This window comes from Globicephala melas, chromosome 19 (assembly GCF_963455315.2).
Source record: "Globicephala melas chromosome 19, mGloMel1.2, whole genome shotgun sequence".
NCBI classification, from domain to species: domain Eukaryota; kingdom Metazoa; phylum Chordata; class Mammalia; order Artiodactyla; family Delphinidae; genus Globicephala; species Globicephala melas.
In genome coordinates, this window is record NC_083332.1 from 48,845,768 (window position 1) to 48,861,871 (window position 16,104).

At 39.6% G+C, this 16,104-nt stretch overlaps 1 protein-coding gene across 1 annotated transcript in view; it reads left to right on the forward strand.

Moving 5' to 3' along the window:
* HYDIN (HYDIN axonemal central pair apparatus protein) overlaps window positions 1-16,104 on the forward strand; it is a 435,992-nt gene that overhangs the window by 164,602 nt on the left and 255,286 nt on the right. Inside the window, exon 11 of the mRNA XM_060288997.1 lies at window positions 8,617-8,716. Coding sequence (XP_060144980.1) covers window positions 8,617-8,716 — 100 coding nt within the window. The remainder of the gene's footprint in view (window positions 1-8,616; window positions 8,717-16,104) is intronic.

Here is a 16,104-nt window from a genome sequence, read left to right on the forward strand (position 1 = left end):
CAGCTTGTGGATCAAATTGGAAGAGGATGGCTAGAGGGTGGGATGGGTAGTGCAGGTCAGGCAGGGGAAATTCACTAGTGCAGCGAGGGTCAGGGAAACTGAACATCTCTGCAGGCAAGTGGAGGGTAACGTGTGAGGGTGACACTGACCTGGAACAGTCTGGTGATGGTCGGAAAGCAAAGGAAATGGCAGATGTGAGAGACGCTCAAAGGAAAGACACTAGAGTGCTTTTTGACTGACTGGCCGTTGATGGTGAGACATGGTGAGGAATCATATGTCTTCTCAGATCTGAACTAGCATGACTGGGAGAATTATGATGTCTTTGATAGGAACTAGCAAGTCAGGAGTCCTGGGTTTAACTCCTAGCTTTGCCAATGGCGAGTGTGACCTTAAACAAGCAGTTTGGTCTCCTTTGGCATCAGTTGCCTTTTACACAAAATAAGGATATTCGGGCATGTTGATCCTTTTTAGCTGGTAGGTTATGATTCTCCAGTTTGAGAACAGACTCCGAGATTGTCAACATCAAGGAGTGCCTTATCTTTATCTGTATCCCAGGCCTAGCACAGTACCAATTAATGGGTGGCTGAAGGAAGGAAGGAACGAACGAACAAATGGAAATCAATTAATGATGATGATTTTGTTTCTGAACATGTTGAATTTGAGATGACACTAGATGTCCAAATAATTTTGGGATTGCAGTACTTGTGGGATGGGAATCAGGACTGGAGGTGAGTATCCTTTAGAGGTCTTCATGGAAGGCGTGAAAAGCGGATGGAAATTTTAAGAGCAGAGCAAAGAAGGAAACTTGCCGTGGGCCCAGGACAGCCCCCAGGTGCTCATTTTTAGAGGCCCTGCAAAGAGAGGAGAGGCTGTGAATTCACAGAGAAGGATGGCCAAGAGGAGAACCAGACAGCTGAGAACTCGCCAGCCTATCCTACATGTCTTTCTACCCTATTATACCTTGTTCATCACCATTTTCTACTGAAGGATCTTCTGAATCTTGCTCACATAGAAGATCAGTTACACCAAATAGCCACAATTTAATTTCTGACAGTTGAGCTATGCATCATCGATTAGTTTTTTTATTAGGATATGATTCCTTTTGATTAGCTTCTTGATATGAGCTGAGTTCATAGTAGAAGCAGAGATGATTAAAACCTAGCAGTGCCACCTACTGATCTAACAGTCAATCTCTAATTGACGTCCTGTTCAAACAATAAAAATAAAATTGAAGGTTGATGCAGGGGTTTAGAGACTACCTTGCTTTCTGATGGGCCCTTCAGCCTCTGTGTCCACCAGGAAGGGTATTGTCTTCAACTGAGGTAAACTTAAAAAGTAAACAAAAACAAAAAAAACCCATGTTACCTTAGGGTCTGAAAGGAAGTAAGAAATGATATGCTTATATTCTCAGACCTTTGTCTATATATCTGGTTCTTTAAATGCGTCAGCCAAAACAAAGTTTAGTTTAGCCCTTATTGTGTTCTCTGTGTATTGAGTGTTTTATGGGAACGCTGTTCCTATTTTAGAGGCTCTTTCAATTTAAAGCAAGTAGATTCAAGATTAAGAGATCACTGTCCTTAAATTGTCAAAAAGTGGTGATGGGTTTGAATTTAAATCACATTTTATTTATGTGATCAATGCTGTAGGAATGTCTGATCCAAAACTCTAGAACTTCAAGTTCTTACTCTGTTCTACCACCACTTGGCCACTGGTTAATTCCACTGTCTTCTCATCATGCTCATTGACTACCATTGCCATGGAGTCTGTTGGAAGAACCTTGAGGAGTTATGCTGGGGCATCTTTGGTACTGATGTGGTCACAGAGTGCAGAAGTGGGAGTTTGTCTTTTGAGAGACCCCAGACATGTTCATTGAAGATGAAGTGGGTGGGCAAAGACCCAGCGAGAAGGCATTCCTGGGCAGATACAAGAAAATGGGCTGGAAGGAATTTTTTTTACTTGGTAGTTTATTGATATTTTAATAGTAACCATAATTGTTGTTCTAGTCATTAAAGCATGTGCTGTATTACTACCATTTTTATCAAGTTCCTCATGTCCATTCTTTTGATAATGTCTTGAAATATTAATGTAATTAACCTAAAATTTCCCATTTATTCCTGACCTAGGGAAGGTAGTACGTTCTACAGAATACTGATCATTTCTCAAGCCACTTGCATCCATATAGTTTTCTTCCCCCTTTGGAAAAGAATTGTGAAATTTAGTCTATTAGGCATGTTTTGTGCCTTCCAGAAAAACAAGTGGAATTGACTACCTTCAGAAATACAATATTCTATTTTACTAGATGGACTTCGGCTGTACAGAATTTTGACAGTCTCATTCTGTTATTTCCTCTGCTTAGGTCTCTTGGGTGCCCTGAGTGAGAGAGAGTCAGAGATAAAAAACACAATCGAGAGAATTGAGAGGCAGAAGAATATTACAGGGCAAAAAGAGAGAATTAAGCTTTCGGTTTCCATGGGCATCTAGGAGTCCTCTGAGAAATCACAGCACAGTTGTGCTAGCCTTGTTTCTGAACTCTGGTACTGCTGGCTCAGGTCACACTTTTAAGATGCAGCAATTTTCTGAATGTTGAACACTTGATATTTTCTCAGAAATAAGGGTCTGAGAATTTAAAGATCTTTGGCCAAACTGGCCCTAAATGATTGGCTGACTGACATCAGTGAGCAGGGAAGACATTTCTGCTCCTTTATCCAGAATCCCTAGGGAAGCTTCAGCTTAATGTAACTAAGGCTTAAAAAGGGAGAGAAACTTGATAATTTCTTTATTACCATGTAAGTAACAGTAAACTATGCTTTGTCATCACCTAAGCCTGCGGAAAACATGTGGTTCAGCAATTCAGACTTTGAAAGCACAGCTCAAATTAATTTATTTTTCCCAAATCGGCATAGCATGTGAGCTCAGCAGAACCAGGTTGGGTGGGAGCCCAGATGGCTACCAAAGAGGAAAGATCTAGCTTTTTACTGCAACCCCCTTCCACTTCTTGTACCATTAGTCGTGAGTCACATTGCAAACATGTGGGCGCTGACTCCTTGGAAAAGGACACTGGAAAGGAGAAAGGAGGACAGGGATCTGCTGAGAGCAGACTGTCCTTGACAAGTCACGGCTCTTCTGTCTGTGTGGTTTTCCCATTCTTCACCCTCTCTTTATTATTGTTTGTCCTCTCAGATCTTTGTGCTCAGATTAGAGAACCATTGGAGGTGGAGGGAGGCCTAGGGAAGTCTTAGAAACAGCAAGGTTCCTTATGGCTTATTAAATAAATTAAGACCCTTCGTTGTTGGAAGAAACGCATGTCTGCTGTCTTCCAGAGAAAGGCATGAGCATCATTCATGCACAACTACCTCAGCTCTGCAAAACTCCACTGGAATTTTCACCATACATGGGTTGGAGTATCTCACCCCAGATAGAACACACCTTTTGTGAAACTTTCTCTGACAGATGGCCAAATCTTAAACCCCTCTCTTAGAAACTTTTCTGGTCATTATGTTAAGAATCAAAACTTTACTAAATTCACAGTTTCTAGTCCTAGGAGATATACTGGACGAGAAAAATCTCCTTGCATGTCATGTGCCAATTCAATCTTTTCTCTCCATGATAATTAGGATAGTTTACCTTCAGTTTTTTAGCTTCTGTTTTTTCCCTGTGTCTCTTTGAGACACTTCTCTTTGCCCCAAGTGACAATAGAGAGCCTCCCATTGATCGGAAAGGTGCTACAAGAGAATTGTGGGTAGTGACACAGATTATAGCTTCTAATCAGTGCTTTTATTTTTTTCTCTTATTGATTGATAGAAATTTGACTTTAAGAGGATGTTTTTATTTCCCAAGAGAAATTCTTTAAATTTTTCTTAAATATGATAAGATAGCTGAAGATATTTGATTATATAGTCAAGAATGTTTCCATTTTGGTGGAACATGATGGAACTCATTACACATTATAGCTGCTCTTGAAGTCATTATTCACTGAGCTTGTTCTGAGCTGGCTGTACCCTACCCCACCAGGATAGCTTGATAAAGATCCTCCAGTGTTGACTGTATCATCCACAAGAACTTCCTGTGAGTCACCTTCCAAGTTACCTGAATGTTTGAGTATGAAGAGTGTCCTACTATGTTCACTAGACAGGGACACCAGGTCATGCTGGCTTCAATGAAGCCTGATTGTCGGTTATAGTGTTTTTAAATTTCTCCTGGCATTTTTTAAAAACAATATGAGAAAGGTGAGACCTGACATTTTGTTATAATTGCAGTAGGGTTCAGGAAGTTAAAGAAAAAAGTATTATAGAATCCCAGCTCTGCCACTTACTATTGATGTGGCCTTGGGTGAGATACTTAACTTCCCCTTGCCTTGGTTTTCTCATCTTTAAAATGGGGATAGTACTACTTCACAAGGTTGTAAAGATTGAACTAGATAATGTATATCAGCATTTTAACACAGTGCTGGGAACATGAGCTCTCAGTTAATGGCTGCAAATATTATAGTTTGGAGTTATATACAGTTCAGTCTTGTATTGTGTCTAATCTCTTGTCAGATTAGAAAGTATGATCGGAAAGTATAACATTTGAGTGGGCAGACGTTTAGATTACTCTTCTAAGTGTAAGTTGGGAATTAAAATGCAGCTATTTTATATGATAAATTTAGGCCTTGAGTCATGTTGTAAACTACTTTCCAGATAAACCAAGTAAATTAAATGTGTACATAACCCTCTGTTCTTGCACTTTGGGTTTTGATTTTGCAAAATTTTCAGAAATAATTCTTCATTGGAAGGAAGGAAGGAGATGAGTAATAGGTTGGGGGGGGGAAGAAAGGTGATTTTTAAAATATTTTATTTTTATTTAAAGATTTTCAATAGAGAATTTTTAAAGAGCCTCTTTAATCATTGCCCATATAATTTTAAAGGAGATCATTTTAATAGACACCTTTCTCATGATAGTATTAATGACCTGTCATGAACCAGTGGTGACATGTTCATAGACAGCTTTCAGAAAGTCTCAGAACTGTACCTGTCGAGTCACTTGGTTATTCGTGTTCCAGAAATTCCATTTCCAGAAATATTTAATATTGGGGCAAAAACTGCAAACATGGGAATTAACTTTAGACCTGAAAATTTAAAGTTGATTCCTTCTAGCAGGTCACTTGATTAATAAGTGAAAGGCAGTCATGGGTCTGAGGGAAAAACGAAACATTAAGACCAAGAAGGAAGGTAATTACAGTAAAAGTGAAGGCCATTTGGACAATTATTTTCAACAAACAAGATAATGGTCATTTACAGATTATATTCTCCAGACTCATCTCTCATCTGGAGCAGGAAAATGGACAGTGATGGGAAAGGAGTCATATATGGAAGGAAAGCAGAACAGCAGGGGGTTCTGTACGATGAGGCTGGTTTCACAGGACCGGGAGGAAAGGATATTGATGTCAGAGCCAGTAGGGAACATTCTGAATGTTTTGGCTTTCAGAAAGAAACTTTAGAACTGAGCAATAAAGAAAGAAAAATTATTTTCAGAGACATAGATGACATGGAAGTTAACTTCAGAAGTGTGGGAAAAGTAATATGAAATGTATCAAAGATATATAAGTAGCAGTGGGGTCATGTTAGGCTGGTTGCCTGTTACTGGAGTTTGCTCTCTCTGATTTGGTAGCAAATGCTATAGTGAGTTTTTGCTGTAAAGAAATTGAAGTTCTTTAACTTTTATTTTAATCCCAACTGAAAAATAAAAGTGTCCTTCTGCATGTTCCTAGCTCACTTCAAATGACCTAATATTGAAAACATCCCTCTGTGGGAGGAAACTGAATGACCACACTTCTGTTTTTGTAGATACACTCAGCCCTCTTAATGCACATTACCTGATACAAGCCCAGGAGAGGTTTTAGCATAGGATTTGTCCTTGAATTGTCTCCAGGGGCTCAGTAAAAGCCGTAAATTACTATGTCGTAAGCACAACAAAACAGCTGCAGCCCAGGATAAGAAAGCACGGCACCCACGGTCCCATTCTCCCAGTCTGAAGAACCCCGTGGAGGAAGGGCTTCTCAGCCTCCAGGGGGCTCCGTATCAGACAGTCCGCTCCTGGATCCACTGCTCCCTCCTCTTGGAGGTTCTGGTTGCTTCTCTGTAGCATGTCTGTCCCACCATTTTCCAACCCACCAGTCTGATAATCAGACTTCTTTGATGATGGGATGTGCAAGAGTGCTTCTGGGATAGAACTTAAGTTTGTGGCCTTCTTGTATGCACATGGACCCTGAATTTTCTTGTGTTTGAAAGTGGTCTGGCCCAGCTCAAACCATAAGGCCCTTGAATTTTCACACATGTACCGAGCTTATCTGATTCCCAGCATATCCTTTTTGGGGCATTTCTTACCACTCTGGTGAGACTTTTCTAGCAGAGGATTTGTAGGGATCCAAGATGGCCCCAGTGGTCAGTTTGGATAGGAACAGGTTAGCTGTGTCCATTCTACACTTCTAAACAAAGCAGAGCCTAAACCCAGCAGGGGAATACATTTGTCTCATGGGTTAGGAGTAAGGCCAGGTCTTTAGACATTCTGAGATGGACTACCCACTGATACACCAGTGAATGGATGAGCCACTTTTTCTGCCTGGCCTCTCTGCTCATTCTGGCCACGAGTGTTCATAGCACTCCATATCACTAAAAACCCCCACAAATCAAAATGGGCCAGGTAGCCGCTGTTTATCAGAATAAAACAGATACCCATTTCAAGGTTTGGAAAAGCGCCACGGTGAAATGTGCAGATAAGCAAAAGTGCTTAGGACTTCCCTATGCCCTGAATGATCTCAGAAGTCCATGTCAGCTCTAAAATTGTATGACTTTTGTGGTTCCAGTTGAGGAGAAAATGGCAGAAGTAGACTGCAAAGATGAATAGGCATTTACCAGTAACTACACAGTGTGCAAACTGAGTGATACAAATGATTCAATAAATACGTTGAACACTTACTATGAGCCACTTCTGGTTTAGGTGCTGGAGATAGAGCAGCACCCACCCTCATGGAGCCTTCATGCTAGTGGGCTGATGTGGAAGTGAGAGCTCCTGGGACCCACATGACACCCACAGCCCTCACTGCTACTTCTTTTATTTATTTATTTATTTATTTATTTATTTATTTGGCCGTGCCAAGTCTTAGCTGCGGCACACAGGATCTTTGTTGCCACGTGCGGGATCTTCATTGCAGCATGTGGGATCTAGTGTCCTGACCAGGGATCGAACCCAGGCCCCCTGCATTGGGAGTGCAGAGTCTTAACCACTGGGCCACCAGGGAAGTCCCCCTCACTGCTGCTTCTTGGAGACTCTGTGCCCTTCATGCTTCTGAAGCAGGGCGACGTTGCCTGAGAAGCACACTCACCAGGCTGTTACCTTCGTAAGCAAACCCAAATTGGCTCTAGTTTTCTGTTTTCCCCATCTTGTTTGACGTCTGCATTTTAAACCACTTTGCTCTCTGCTTGATTCTTTACTCCAGCACTATGTTCATTTCCAGCCAAACTGGAAATAGAACATGCATGTGGGACTGTCTGAAACTGGATCCTAATTATTTATCAAGTTGCCTTTCCTTAGTTTTCTATTCAGTTGGTAGGACCATTTATACATTTTTAGATGTGCTTATCACTGATGTTCTTGGCCTTATTTACAGAAACCATAGGAAAAAACCACATTTTCCCCCTAATTTTTCTGATACTTTCATCTTAGTCTTTCCAAGTGGCATAAGAATGACATCAGTCATAGCAAACAGTTATTTGCTGAGCTCTTACTGTGTACTGAATGTGGGTCAGAAAGCATTTGACCTGCATGATCCCTCGTCAGACCGTAGGAAACTCTTTGGGGCAGGTGCTATAGCATCTCCTTTTACAGCCCTGAAAAGTTACATGGTTAGTACAAAAATATTTTTCAAAAGATATCTCAAGGGGATTCTGATATGTGGTATGTTGCATTACAATTTCAAAACTTGGTTTTCTTATTGTGACTTTTGAGTAGTTTGAGTTAAAACGAGAAATAATATCACACTGGATCAGAACCAGAGTTTGATTTGGCCGTTGTTCTGCCTCGGGCCATTGCTGTTTTCACAGAATAAGAGTATTTCCTTATGCTGTCACTCAAAAGTTAGGAATGGTTTTTCCATCAGGTGAGTTAGATACTTCTTTCCCTGTGGCCTTTCTGGACCTTATATAGATAAGGCACAGCACTTATCACGTATATTTCAAGATATTTGTGTACATTTTTATCATCTCTCTGAGGTGTGAGCTCCATGCCATCTTAGACCATACCTTTCTTCTTCTCTGAAGCCCAATGCTGGACACACAGTGGCATAAAATGAATGTTAATTGAATCCACAAATTTTAAAAATGCTCTAAACACCCTAGTTTCCTTTAGTAACTAATTATATATTCATAAAATCACTGAAATGATCTTTGAAGCTTGTTTCCAGCTTGTACCACCTTTTAACAAATAGTAGAAATTTCCTATCTGTTGGGTAAAATTGTGCTTTCTTTTATTTGTTGTCAAAATATTTCCTTCAAATTTCCTGGAGTTACAACAACAGCATTTAAAAGCAGTGCATTCCCTCCATCATATTGTTTTTTAATGATTCTTTCACGTTTTTAGGAAGGTGATGTCTGGCCCAATTCATCAGCTGAAATCACTGTGTACTTTAACCCTCGGGAAGCCAAACTCTACCAGCAGACTGTTTACTGTGACATTTCAGGTAAAGACTTCTTCCGTGTGGTAAACTCAGGTTACCAAGTACCTAGAGCATGAAGTGATAAAGTGTGTGTGTGTGTGTGTGTGTGTGTGTGAGAGAGAGAGAGAGAGAGAGAGAGAGAGAGAGAATGTTCGGGCTATGTGCAGTGTATGATATCAATAGGGGAATGATGGAGTCAAGCTAGGCATGTCACACTTCTTTCTAGTACAGATCAAACTTTGAAGTACGTTACAATTGTGGTGTGGTGGGTGGGGATGGGAAACCATGGGTCTGGGTTACCCTTTGATTTTTAGAGCAGTAAGAATATTACTTGACACCAATTCTCACAGTGTTATATCACAATGTTATATTTTGTTCTTTTTATAGTATTTGGCTACTTAATATTTTCCTTTTTAAGTTTTTATCATAATAATGCATGCCAAGTGAGATGGGAAGGCAGCCTGGCAGTGGCCAGAGCCACAAGGAGGGTGTACTAGTAGGGTGACAACCTGATGGCTTCAGGAGGTTGGATACATATAGAGGAGTTAAGCAAAAAAGTAAATATATTGAGGATAACAAGAGCCAGTATTTTTCACTCTCGAAGGGAGGAGATACAAATATGGGAAGGAGGAAGCCTAAGATGAGCCCTTTGGTATTGGAATGGAATTGGAGTTATCACTGTGAACTCAGGGTTGCTGATATGCATGGATATAGAAATAAATATAAATATATGTATATGTGTATATACATACATATGCTTAATTCCTAGCTATGTTCATTGAGATGTCATGGAAGCTTTGAGACCCTAATAGCAATGAGCACAGCTAGCACCCGAAGGCTGGTTTCTAAATCCCACCCTCCACTCAGAAGGAACCTTGAAGAATTGATTGATTCTAGAACTGAGGCAGAGAAAGAGCAAGATGAGCCTGGAACATCCTTTTGTGCTGGAAAATAAGGAAATGTGTAAAGAAAGACAGATATGTCAAAATGACACAGAAGCCGGCAAAGAGACTCTCCCTGACCAAATTTGGAACAAGTCGAGAATCAAAATAAATAATGACACTAATAGATTATAATCAATTGAATAAACAGGAATCTATGAATCTACTCAATAAAATTTGCCATTTGGCAATCATAGTAATAACCAATTCTGGTGAAAATCACCAATGGCTTAAAAACTAATAGGTGAAAGGGAGGTGTGGAACAGGCTTTAACATAGTCTCAAAATATTCTCCCTCAAAATACTTACTAATCATAAAGAGGAGAAAATTAACTTTACACTAAACAGACCTGGTAGATGTCATTTTAGTTACTACCAGCAAATAGAGCAAATCAATATTGTGTATCACCCGCTAGAATGCAAAGAAAACACAGCATGTCTTCAATGATATTAGGACCAAAATACCTAACTTGAGTCTAATAACAAGGAAGCATCAGACTAACCCAAATTGAAGGACAAAACGAGATGACCGGCTTGTAATCTTCAAAAAATATCAAAAAATTTAAGAAGAAAAGACTGAACAACTGCTCCAGATTGAAGGAGACCTGGGAGACATGATATCTGGATGCAACATGTGAGCATGGATTGGATCCTTTGCTACAAAGGGGATTATTGGGCAAAGGATGTATAGAAGTTCTTTGCACTACTCTGGAGGCTTTTCTGTATTTTAAAAATGTTTCAGAATTTTTAGAAAAGCTGATGCCAGTAAATAAGTAAAACATGCATATAGTAATATGAAGCTAAATAACAGTCTGTTTCTCCAGTACTGCTTCCAAGAAGTGCCTTTACGTGTTTCTTGTGGTGGTAATGTCCCTTGCTGATTCTATGCTTGTATGGCTATTTGTTGATTTATCCATTTTATATACTACTTTTGAGTCCTCATTATGAAAGATGAAGATTTAGTTCACCTCTGTCTCCTCTACCGCTTCCTGGGCTTATTGGTTTATAATTTACATGCAATGAAATTCACCCTTTTTTGGTGTACAGTTCTGTGAACTTTGGCAAACCTAAACAGGGATGTAACCACCACCAAAAGCAAGTGTAGAATATCTCCATCACCCCATAACATTTCCTCATGCCCCTTTACAGGCAATTCTATCCCCCACCTTAGCCCCTGGCAACCCAATTATTTTTATTATATTTATTTTATTTTATGAGTTTTATTTATAGCCTTAAATAACTTTTATTTATATACTTAAAAGTATATTTTTGGATCCATCAGCTCTACAGTATCTCTGGATGTATAAAGATATTGGAACCCCTAACCTGCCCACTGCAGTTAACCCTATTTCTCCCTCTTCTGTGAGTTATTCTGCTTTGTGTTGTCATGGTTGATAACCACATTCAAGTCTTCTATTTTGTCTACATAAATTTTATACACTGAAGGGTCAAATTGTATTCTGAGATTACATTTTATATTCTGTTGGTTGACTGTTCTGACCCTTAGACACTCAAAGAATGTCCTTAAGGTCTGTATCTTGTAGATTCTCTTTCTTTACTGTCCACCACTTAACTATACCTTGTTTTAGCTTACTTCATAATTGACTTGACTCTTTTGTACAGCTTTTGGTATTTTTCCCCCCCTGTGGTTTCTAATTCCTCATTTCTTTATTCCTATCTAATTTCAGAATTCATGTTCTTCTTCTCCTTGAAGACATTTCCTCAGAGCCCACCAGCTTTTTATTCTAATTTAGATCAGTTACCTCCTGCACAGTTTTTATCCAGGAATTTTTCTTTGATTTCCATGTGTGTTCCATTATATCTTTTGACTCTCACTTTGCTCAAGTAACTTCCTCAGAAAAAGTGTATCTAGGTGGGAAACTTTGACCCTTGCCTGCAGGAAAATGACTTATTCTGCCTCCATACCAACTTGAGAGTTTAGCTGACTGTAGAATTCTAGGTTCAAAATAATTTCTCCTCAGAACTTCGAAGCCATAGTGCCAACTTTATTGTAAAAATCCAGAAGTTTGAAGGCCACCCAATTCTCCTTCCTTTATAGGTGGCCTTGTATTTCTCTCATCTTTTCTAGGGTTTTTGTTTTCGTTTTTTTCCTTTTTTTGTACTTGGGGTCTGAAATGTCATGAAGCTGTGTCCAAGAGTGAGTTTTCCTAGTTCGTTTTCTTCAGCTTTCTATGGGCCATTTGAGTCTGGTTACTCATGTGTCCCTTCCAGCTCTGGGAAATTTTTTTCTTACATACTTCCCTCCTTTTTCTTTCTTTTTTTTTTTCTTTTCATTTTATTCTTCCGGAAATCTTAACATTCCAAAGTTAGACCTACAGGATTGATTGTCTGTTGTCAAACAACAAGATTTTAATCCTCAAACATGAATAATAAATAATATTAAATGCCATTTAAAGCAATTAAATAAGGATGCCCAGAGAATTACTGACATTTATTAGTCAGAAAAATCCAGGGTAGCAGGTATGCATTCATAGGGTTACTTCCAATGTCTTCTGGTCTGTGGTTATCTGTTTGTATATAAGAATAAGAAAATGAGTTTAATTTTCAGGGTAGCTAGTGCTACTTACTTCTGCTGTTTAATGTGTAGGTCTCCCAGGAATATAACCGTGGTGATTTTAAACTTGGGGGGAGAGTAATAAGAGTACACAATCATTAGTATCCCCAAGTGCAAAAATTCCACTATTCTGCAATATCTTGTTTTCAGTCCATATCTATGGACTGTTTTCAGTCCATATCTGTGCAGTTACTTTTCTCTTTGTGTAAAGGAGTCAGGCAGTCTACAGGGGGCTGCTTAACCCAAGACTCTGCCACCCTCCACCCACCCCAGGTATGTATCCCTTCCTGATGATATTTCCTGCACCTTCCCTGGATGTAACCATCACCTTGACTTTTATGATAGTCATTTTCTTGTTTTCATATATAATTTTACCACCTATGTATTCATCCCTAAGCAAAATAGTGTAGTTTTACCTGTTTTAAAAATTTATATGTTGAAATCATACTCTATGTCTTAAGCTGTTAGCACTAGGAAGATAAAGCCATTCAATAAATACTCATTAAATGAATGAGCAAATAAATGAAAAAAATTAAGGAATGAGTGAATGAATCCTAGTTTGATCTGCTCTCTCCCTTGCCCATGGATGCTAGATTCTCAAGATGGCCCTAGAATGAATGAAGAATGGACTAGGAGTTTCTGGATTGACAGGTCTGTTTTCACACTTCAGACCAGCATCATCTAGCCCGGACTTCTTTTTTTTTTTTTTTAAATAAATTTATTTATTTTATTTATATTTATTTTTGGCTATGTTGGGTCTTCGTTGCTGTGTGTGGGCTTTCTGTAGTTGAGGTGAGCGGGGGCTACTCTTCGTTGCTGTGCGCAGGCTTCTCATTGTGGTGGCTTCTCTTGTTGCAGAGCACGGGCTCTAGGTGCATGGGCTTCAGTAGTTGTGGTACATGGGCTCAGTAGTTGTGGCTCGCAGGCTCTAGAGCGCAGGCTCAGTAGTTGTGGTGCATGGGCTTAGTTGCTCCATGGCATGTGGGATTTTCCTGGACCAGGGCTCAAACCTGTGTCCCCTGCACTGGCAGGCAGATTCTTAACCACTGCGCCACCAGGGAAGCCCCTTCCCTGGACTTCTTAATGGATCTGGAGGAAATGTTGGTATATCAGTGTTCAGACATAGGCTGGAAATGGTCCAGTGGCCCCCACATCACAGGTGCTGGGACCTCCCTCCCAACAATGGCTTCCCTGGGATGTTGTGCTTGGCCATATTCCAGGGGGCTGGCTGCTCTCCAGGAGGTTCCCAAACATTACATAACTAATTGCATTTATCTATTGTTTCCTTTGCAATTCTGAATTCTGCCACAGAATTCACATCCTGGGTAAACTGAACGGTGTAATTTTCCATCTCCATGACATTCTTCTTTATTTTGTTAGTGGTTTATTAAAAGATAGGATTGCCAGGGAAGGGTTTTGTTTACATAGTAATTCCATATTGTCTTCCCTGTAAATTCTGTGCAATTCTGTGTCTTTTCAAGGGCTGGTGCTGATTCCTTACTATTATCTTCAAAGGTTGGTAAAACCTCCTGGTTTTAGGCCACTAAGAAATACTTCGTAGGCAAATAGAAAAGCTCCTTCCCTCGTTTTGTTTTGCTTTGCTTTTGTTTTCCTATATGCTTTGAGCATATAAAAGCAAATACATATAGATATGCTTTTCCTCATACCATTTTACATAAATGACAGCATACTTTACACAGTAGTTCTAACACTGCTTTTTAAATATTTCTTAGAGATTATTCCATAACGCTAAATAAAAAGGGGCCATTCTTTTTCATGGTTGTATAGGAATTCTTTGTATTTACATACCACAGTTTGACTTCTCACCTTTTGTCACTGAGAAATAGAACACAGATTCAGAAATGTACATAACGTGTGCTGTGGTAGGCAGAGTAATGGCCTCCCCAAGATGTCCATGTCCCCAGCATCTGTGGATATGTTACTGTGTATATGTTACATTGCATGGCAAAGGGGAATTAGGGCAGAAAATGGAATTTAGGTTACTAATGAGCTTACCTTAAGATAAGGACAATGTCCTGGGTGGCTCAATAATAATCACAAGGGTCCTTAAATGTTCAAGAGGGAGGCAGAAGGATCAGTCTCAGTGTCGGAATGATGCCCTATGAGAAAGACTCCACCAGCCATTTCTGGCTTTGAAGCTAGAGGGCCAAAGAATTCAAGCAGCCTCTAGGAAAGGAAAAGGCAAGAAAATGGATTTTCTCCTAGACCATCCAGAAAGGAACGCAGCCCTGCCAACACCTTGATTTTAGCCCAGTGAGACCCATTTTGGATTTGGACCTCTAGAACTTTTAAGGTAGTAAGTTTGTATGTTAAGCCACTACGTTTGTGGTAATTTGTTCTAGCAGCAGTGGGGAACTAATACACACACATGTACAGTATAACAAATAATTATAGGCAGGCATTATGTAATTGCCACCAAGATCAATAATAGAATAATTCCAGCCTCAATAAGCCCCCCTGTGTATTCCTTCCCAATCACACTCCCTTCACCCCAACCTCTCCCTGAGATAATCACCATTCTATCCTTCATGATCATTATTTCCTTGCTTTCATTTATAGCTTATACTCCCATGTGTGTATAACTAAACATTACAATTTAGTACTGCCTGCCTTTGGAATGTACATAATTGGAATCAATCTGCGTGTCTCATCCACGTTGTTGCTTGTAGCTCTAGTTGCATTTCATTTTCATTGTTGTATAGTGTTCCATTGTGTGAATGTATGTTCAGAGACAGGAAGTAGCAGGGAAGGCCAGTGTCATTGGTTTTGGGGAGGCCGCTCGGGATGCATGAAATTTAACCCACATCTCCAACTACAACCTTTTCTTCTTTTGAAAGCTTTTATATCTAGGCACCATGAGTACAGAGATGCACAGAAAGGCATAGAATTGCCCTCAGAAAGGCATAGAATTGAGTGGGGAGAAACTGACACATAAATCAACAGTTACGTAATGCCATACAGTGAATGAATGATAATAGTTGAAAAGAATACAGGACACACAGCTTAGTCTTGAAATATATGTTAGTCAAGTGAAAAAAAGGAGGGGCTGGGCACAAGAAGCAGGGAAACACTTGTGAAAACACATAGAGAAATACTATGTAAAAATATACCATGAGCATGAAATGACAAATAACTGCAAGTTCCTGGGGTGTGAAACAGAGAGAGACAGAGAAACTTGGGAGGGGACAGGCGGGGGCAGGAAATGAAGCTGGAGGCTGGTGTAGTAGGTGGGAACCAGTTCTTGGAGGGCTGCCCTTGTCTGCCCGACTAAGAACCTCAGCCTTCACCCAGAGTGAGTAAGGAATCACTGAAGGGCTCTAAGCAGGGGAGTGATCTGCTCAGACATGAATATGGCAAATACAACATCATTAAAATCTTTTCAGTTAATCTGAAACTGAATTTGTTTCTTCATTTAAAATTTTCATATTTCCTTAGAAGTAGTTAAACCTGTATGTTAGATATTTATAAAGACTTGCTGATAGTTTGATCTAGGTCTCAAAACTGATCTTTCATGTATCTTGACTTAACAATGGAATGTGTAAACACCTGATTTAATCATGAAGATTGCCTTTAAAAAAAATGAAACTCAAAGGGAAACTACACATATTTGGTTTGGATCACCATATGGGAACTTCAAAGGAAGTAACACTTTCTGATTTCAATTGTGAAATATATTGCTAGATAACCTCGTTAATGGGTGCTTCAGAGTCAAATGCAGAAAAGCAGCATGTTGGAAATGACTCCAGACATACCCGCTTCCTTTAAAGACCCAGTTAATACGAACCTTATTGTCCATTTTCATTCTGTGCATCATAAGAGAAACATCTGAGTTTTTAGCACAATTTGAGGCTTTTGAGTTTAATCCTAATTAAACTA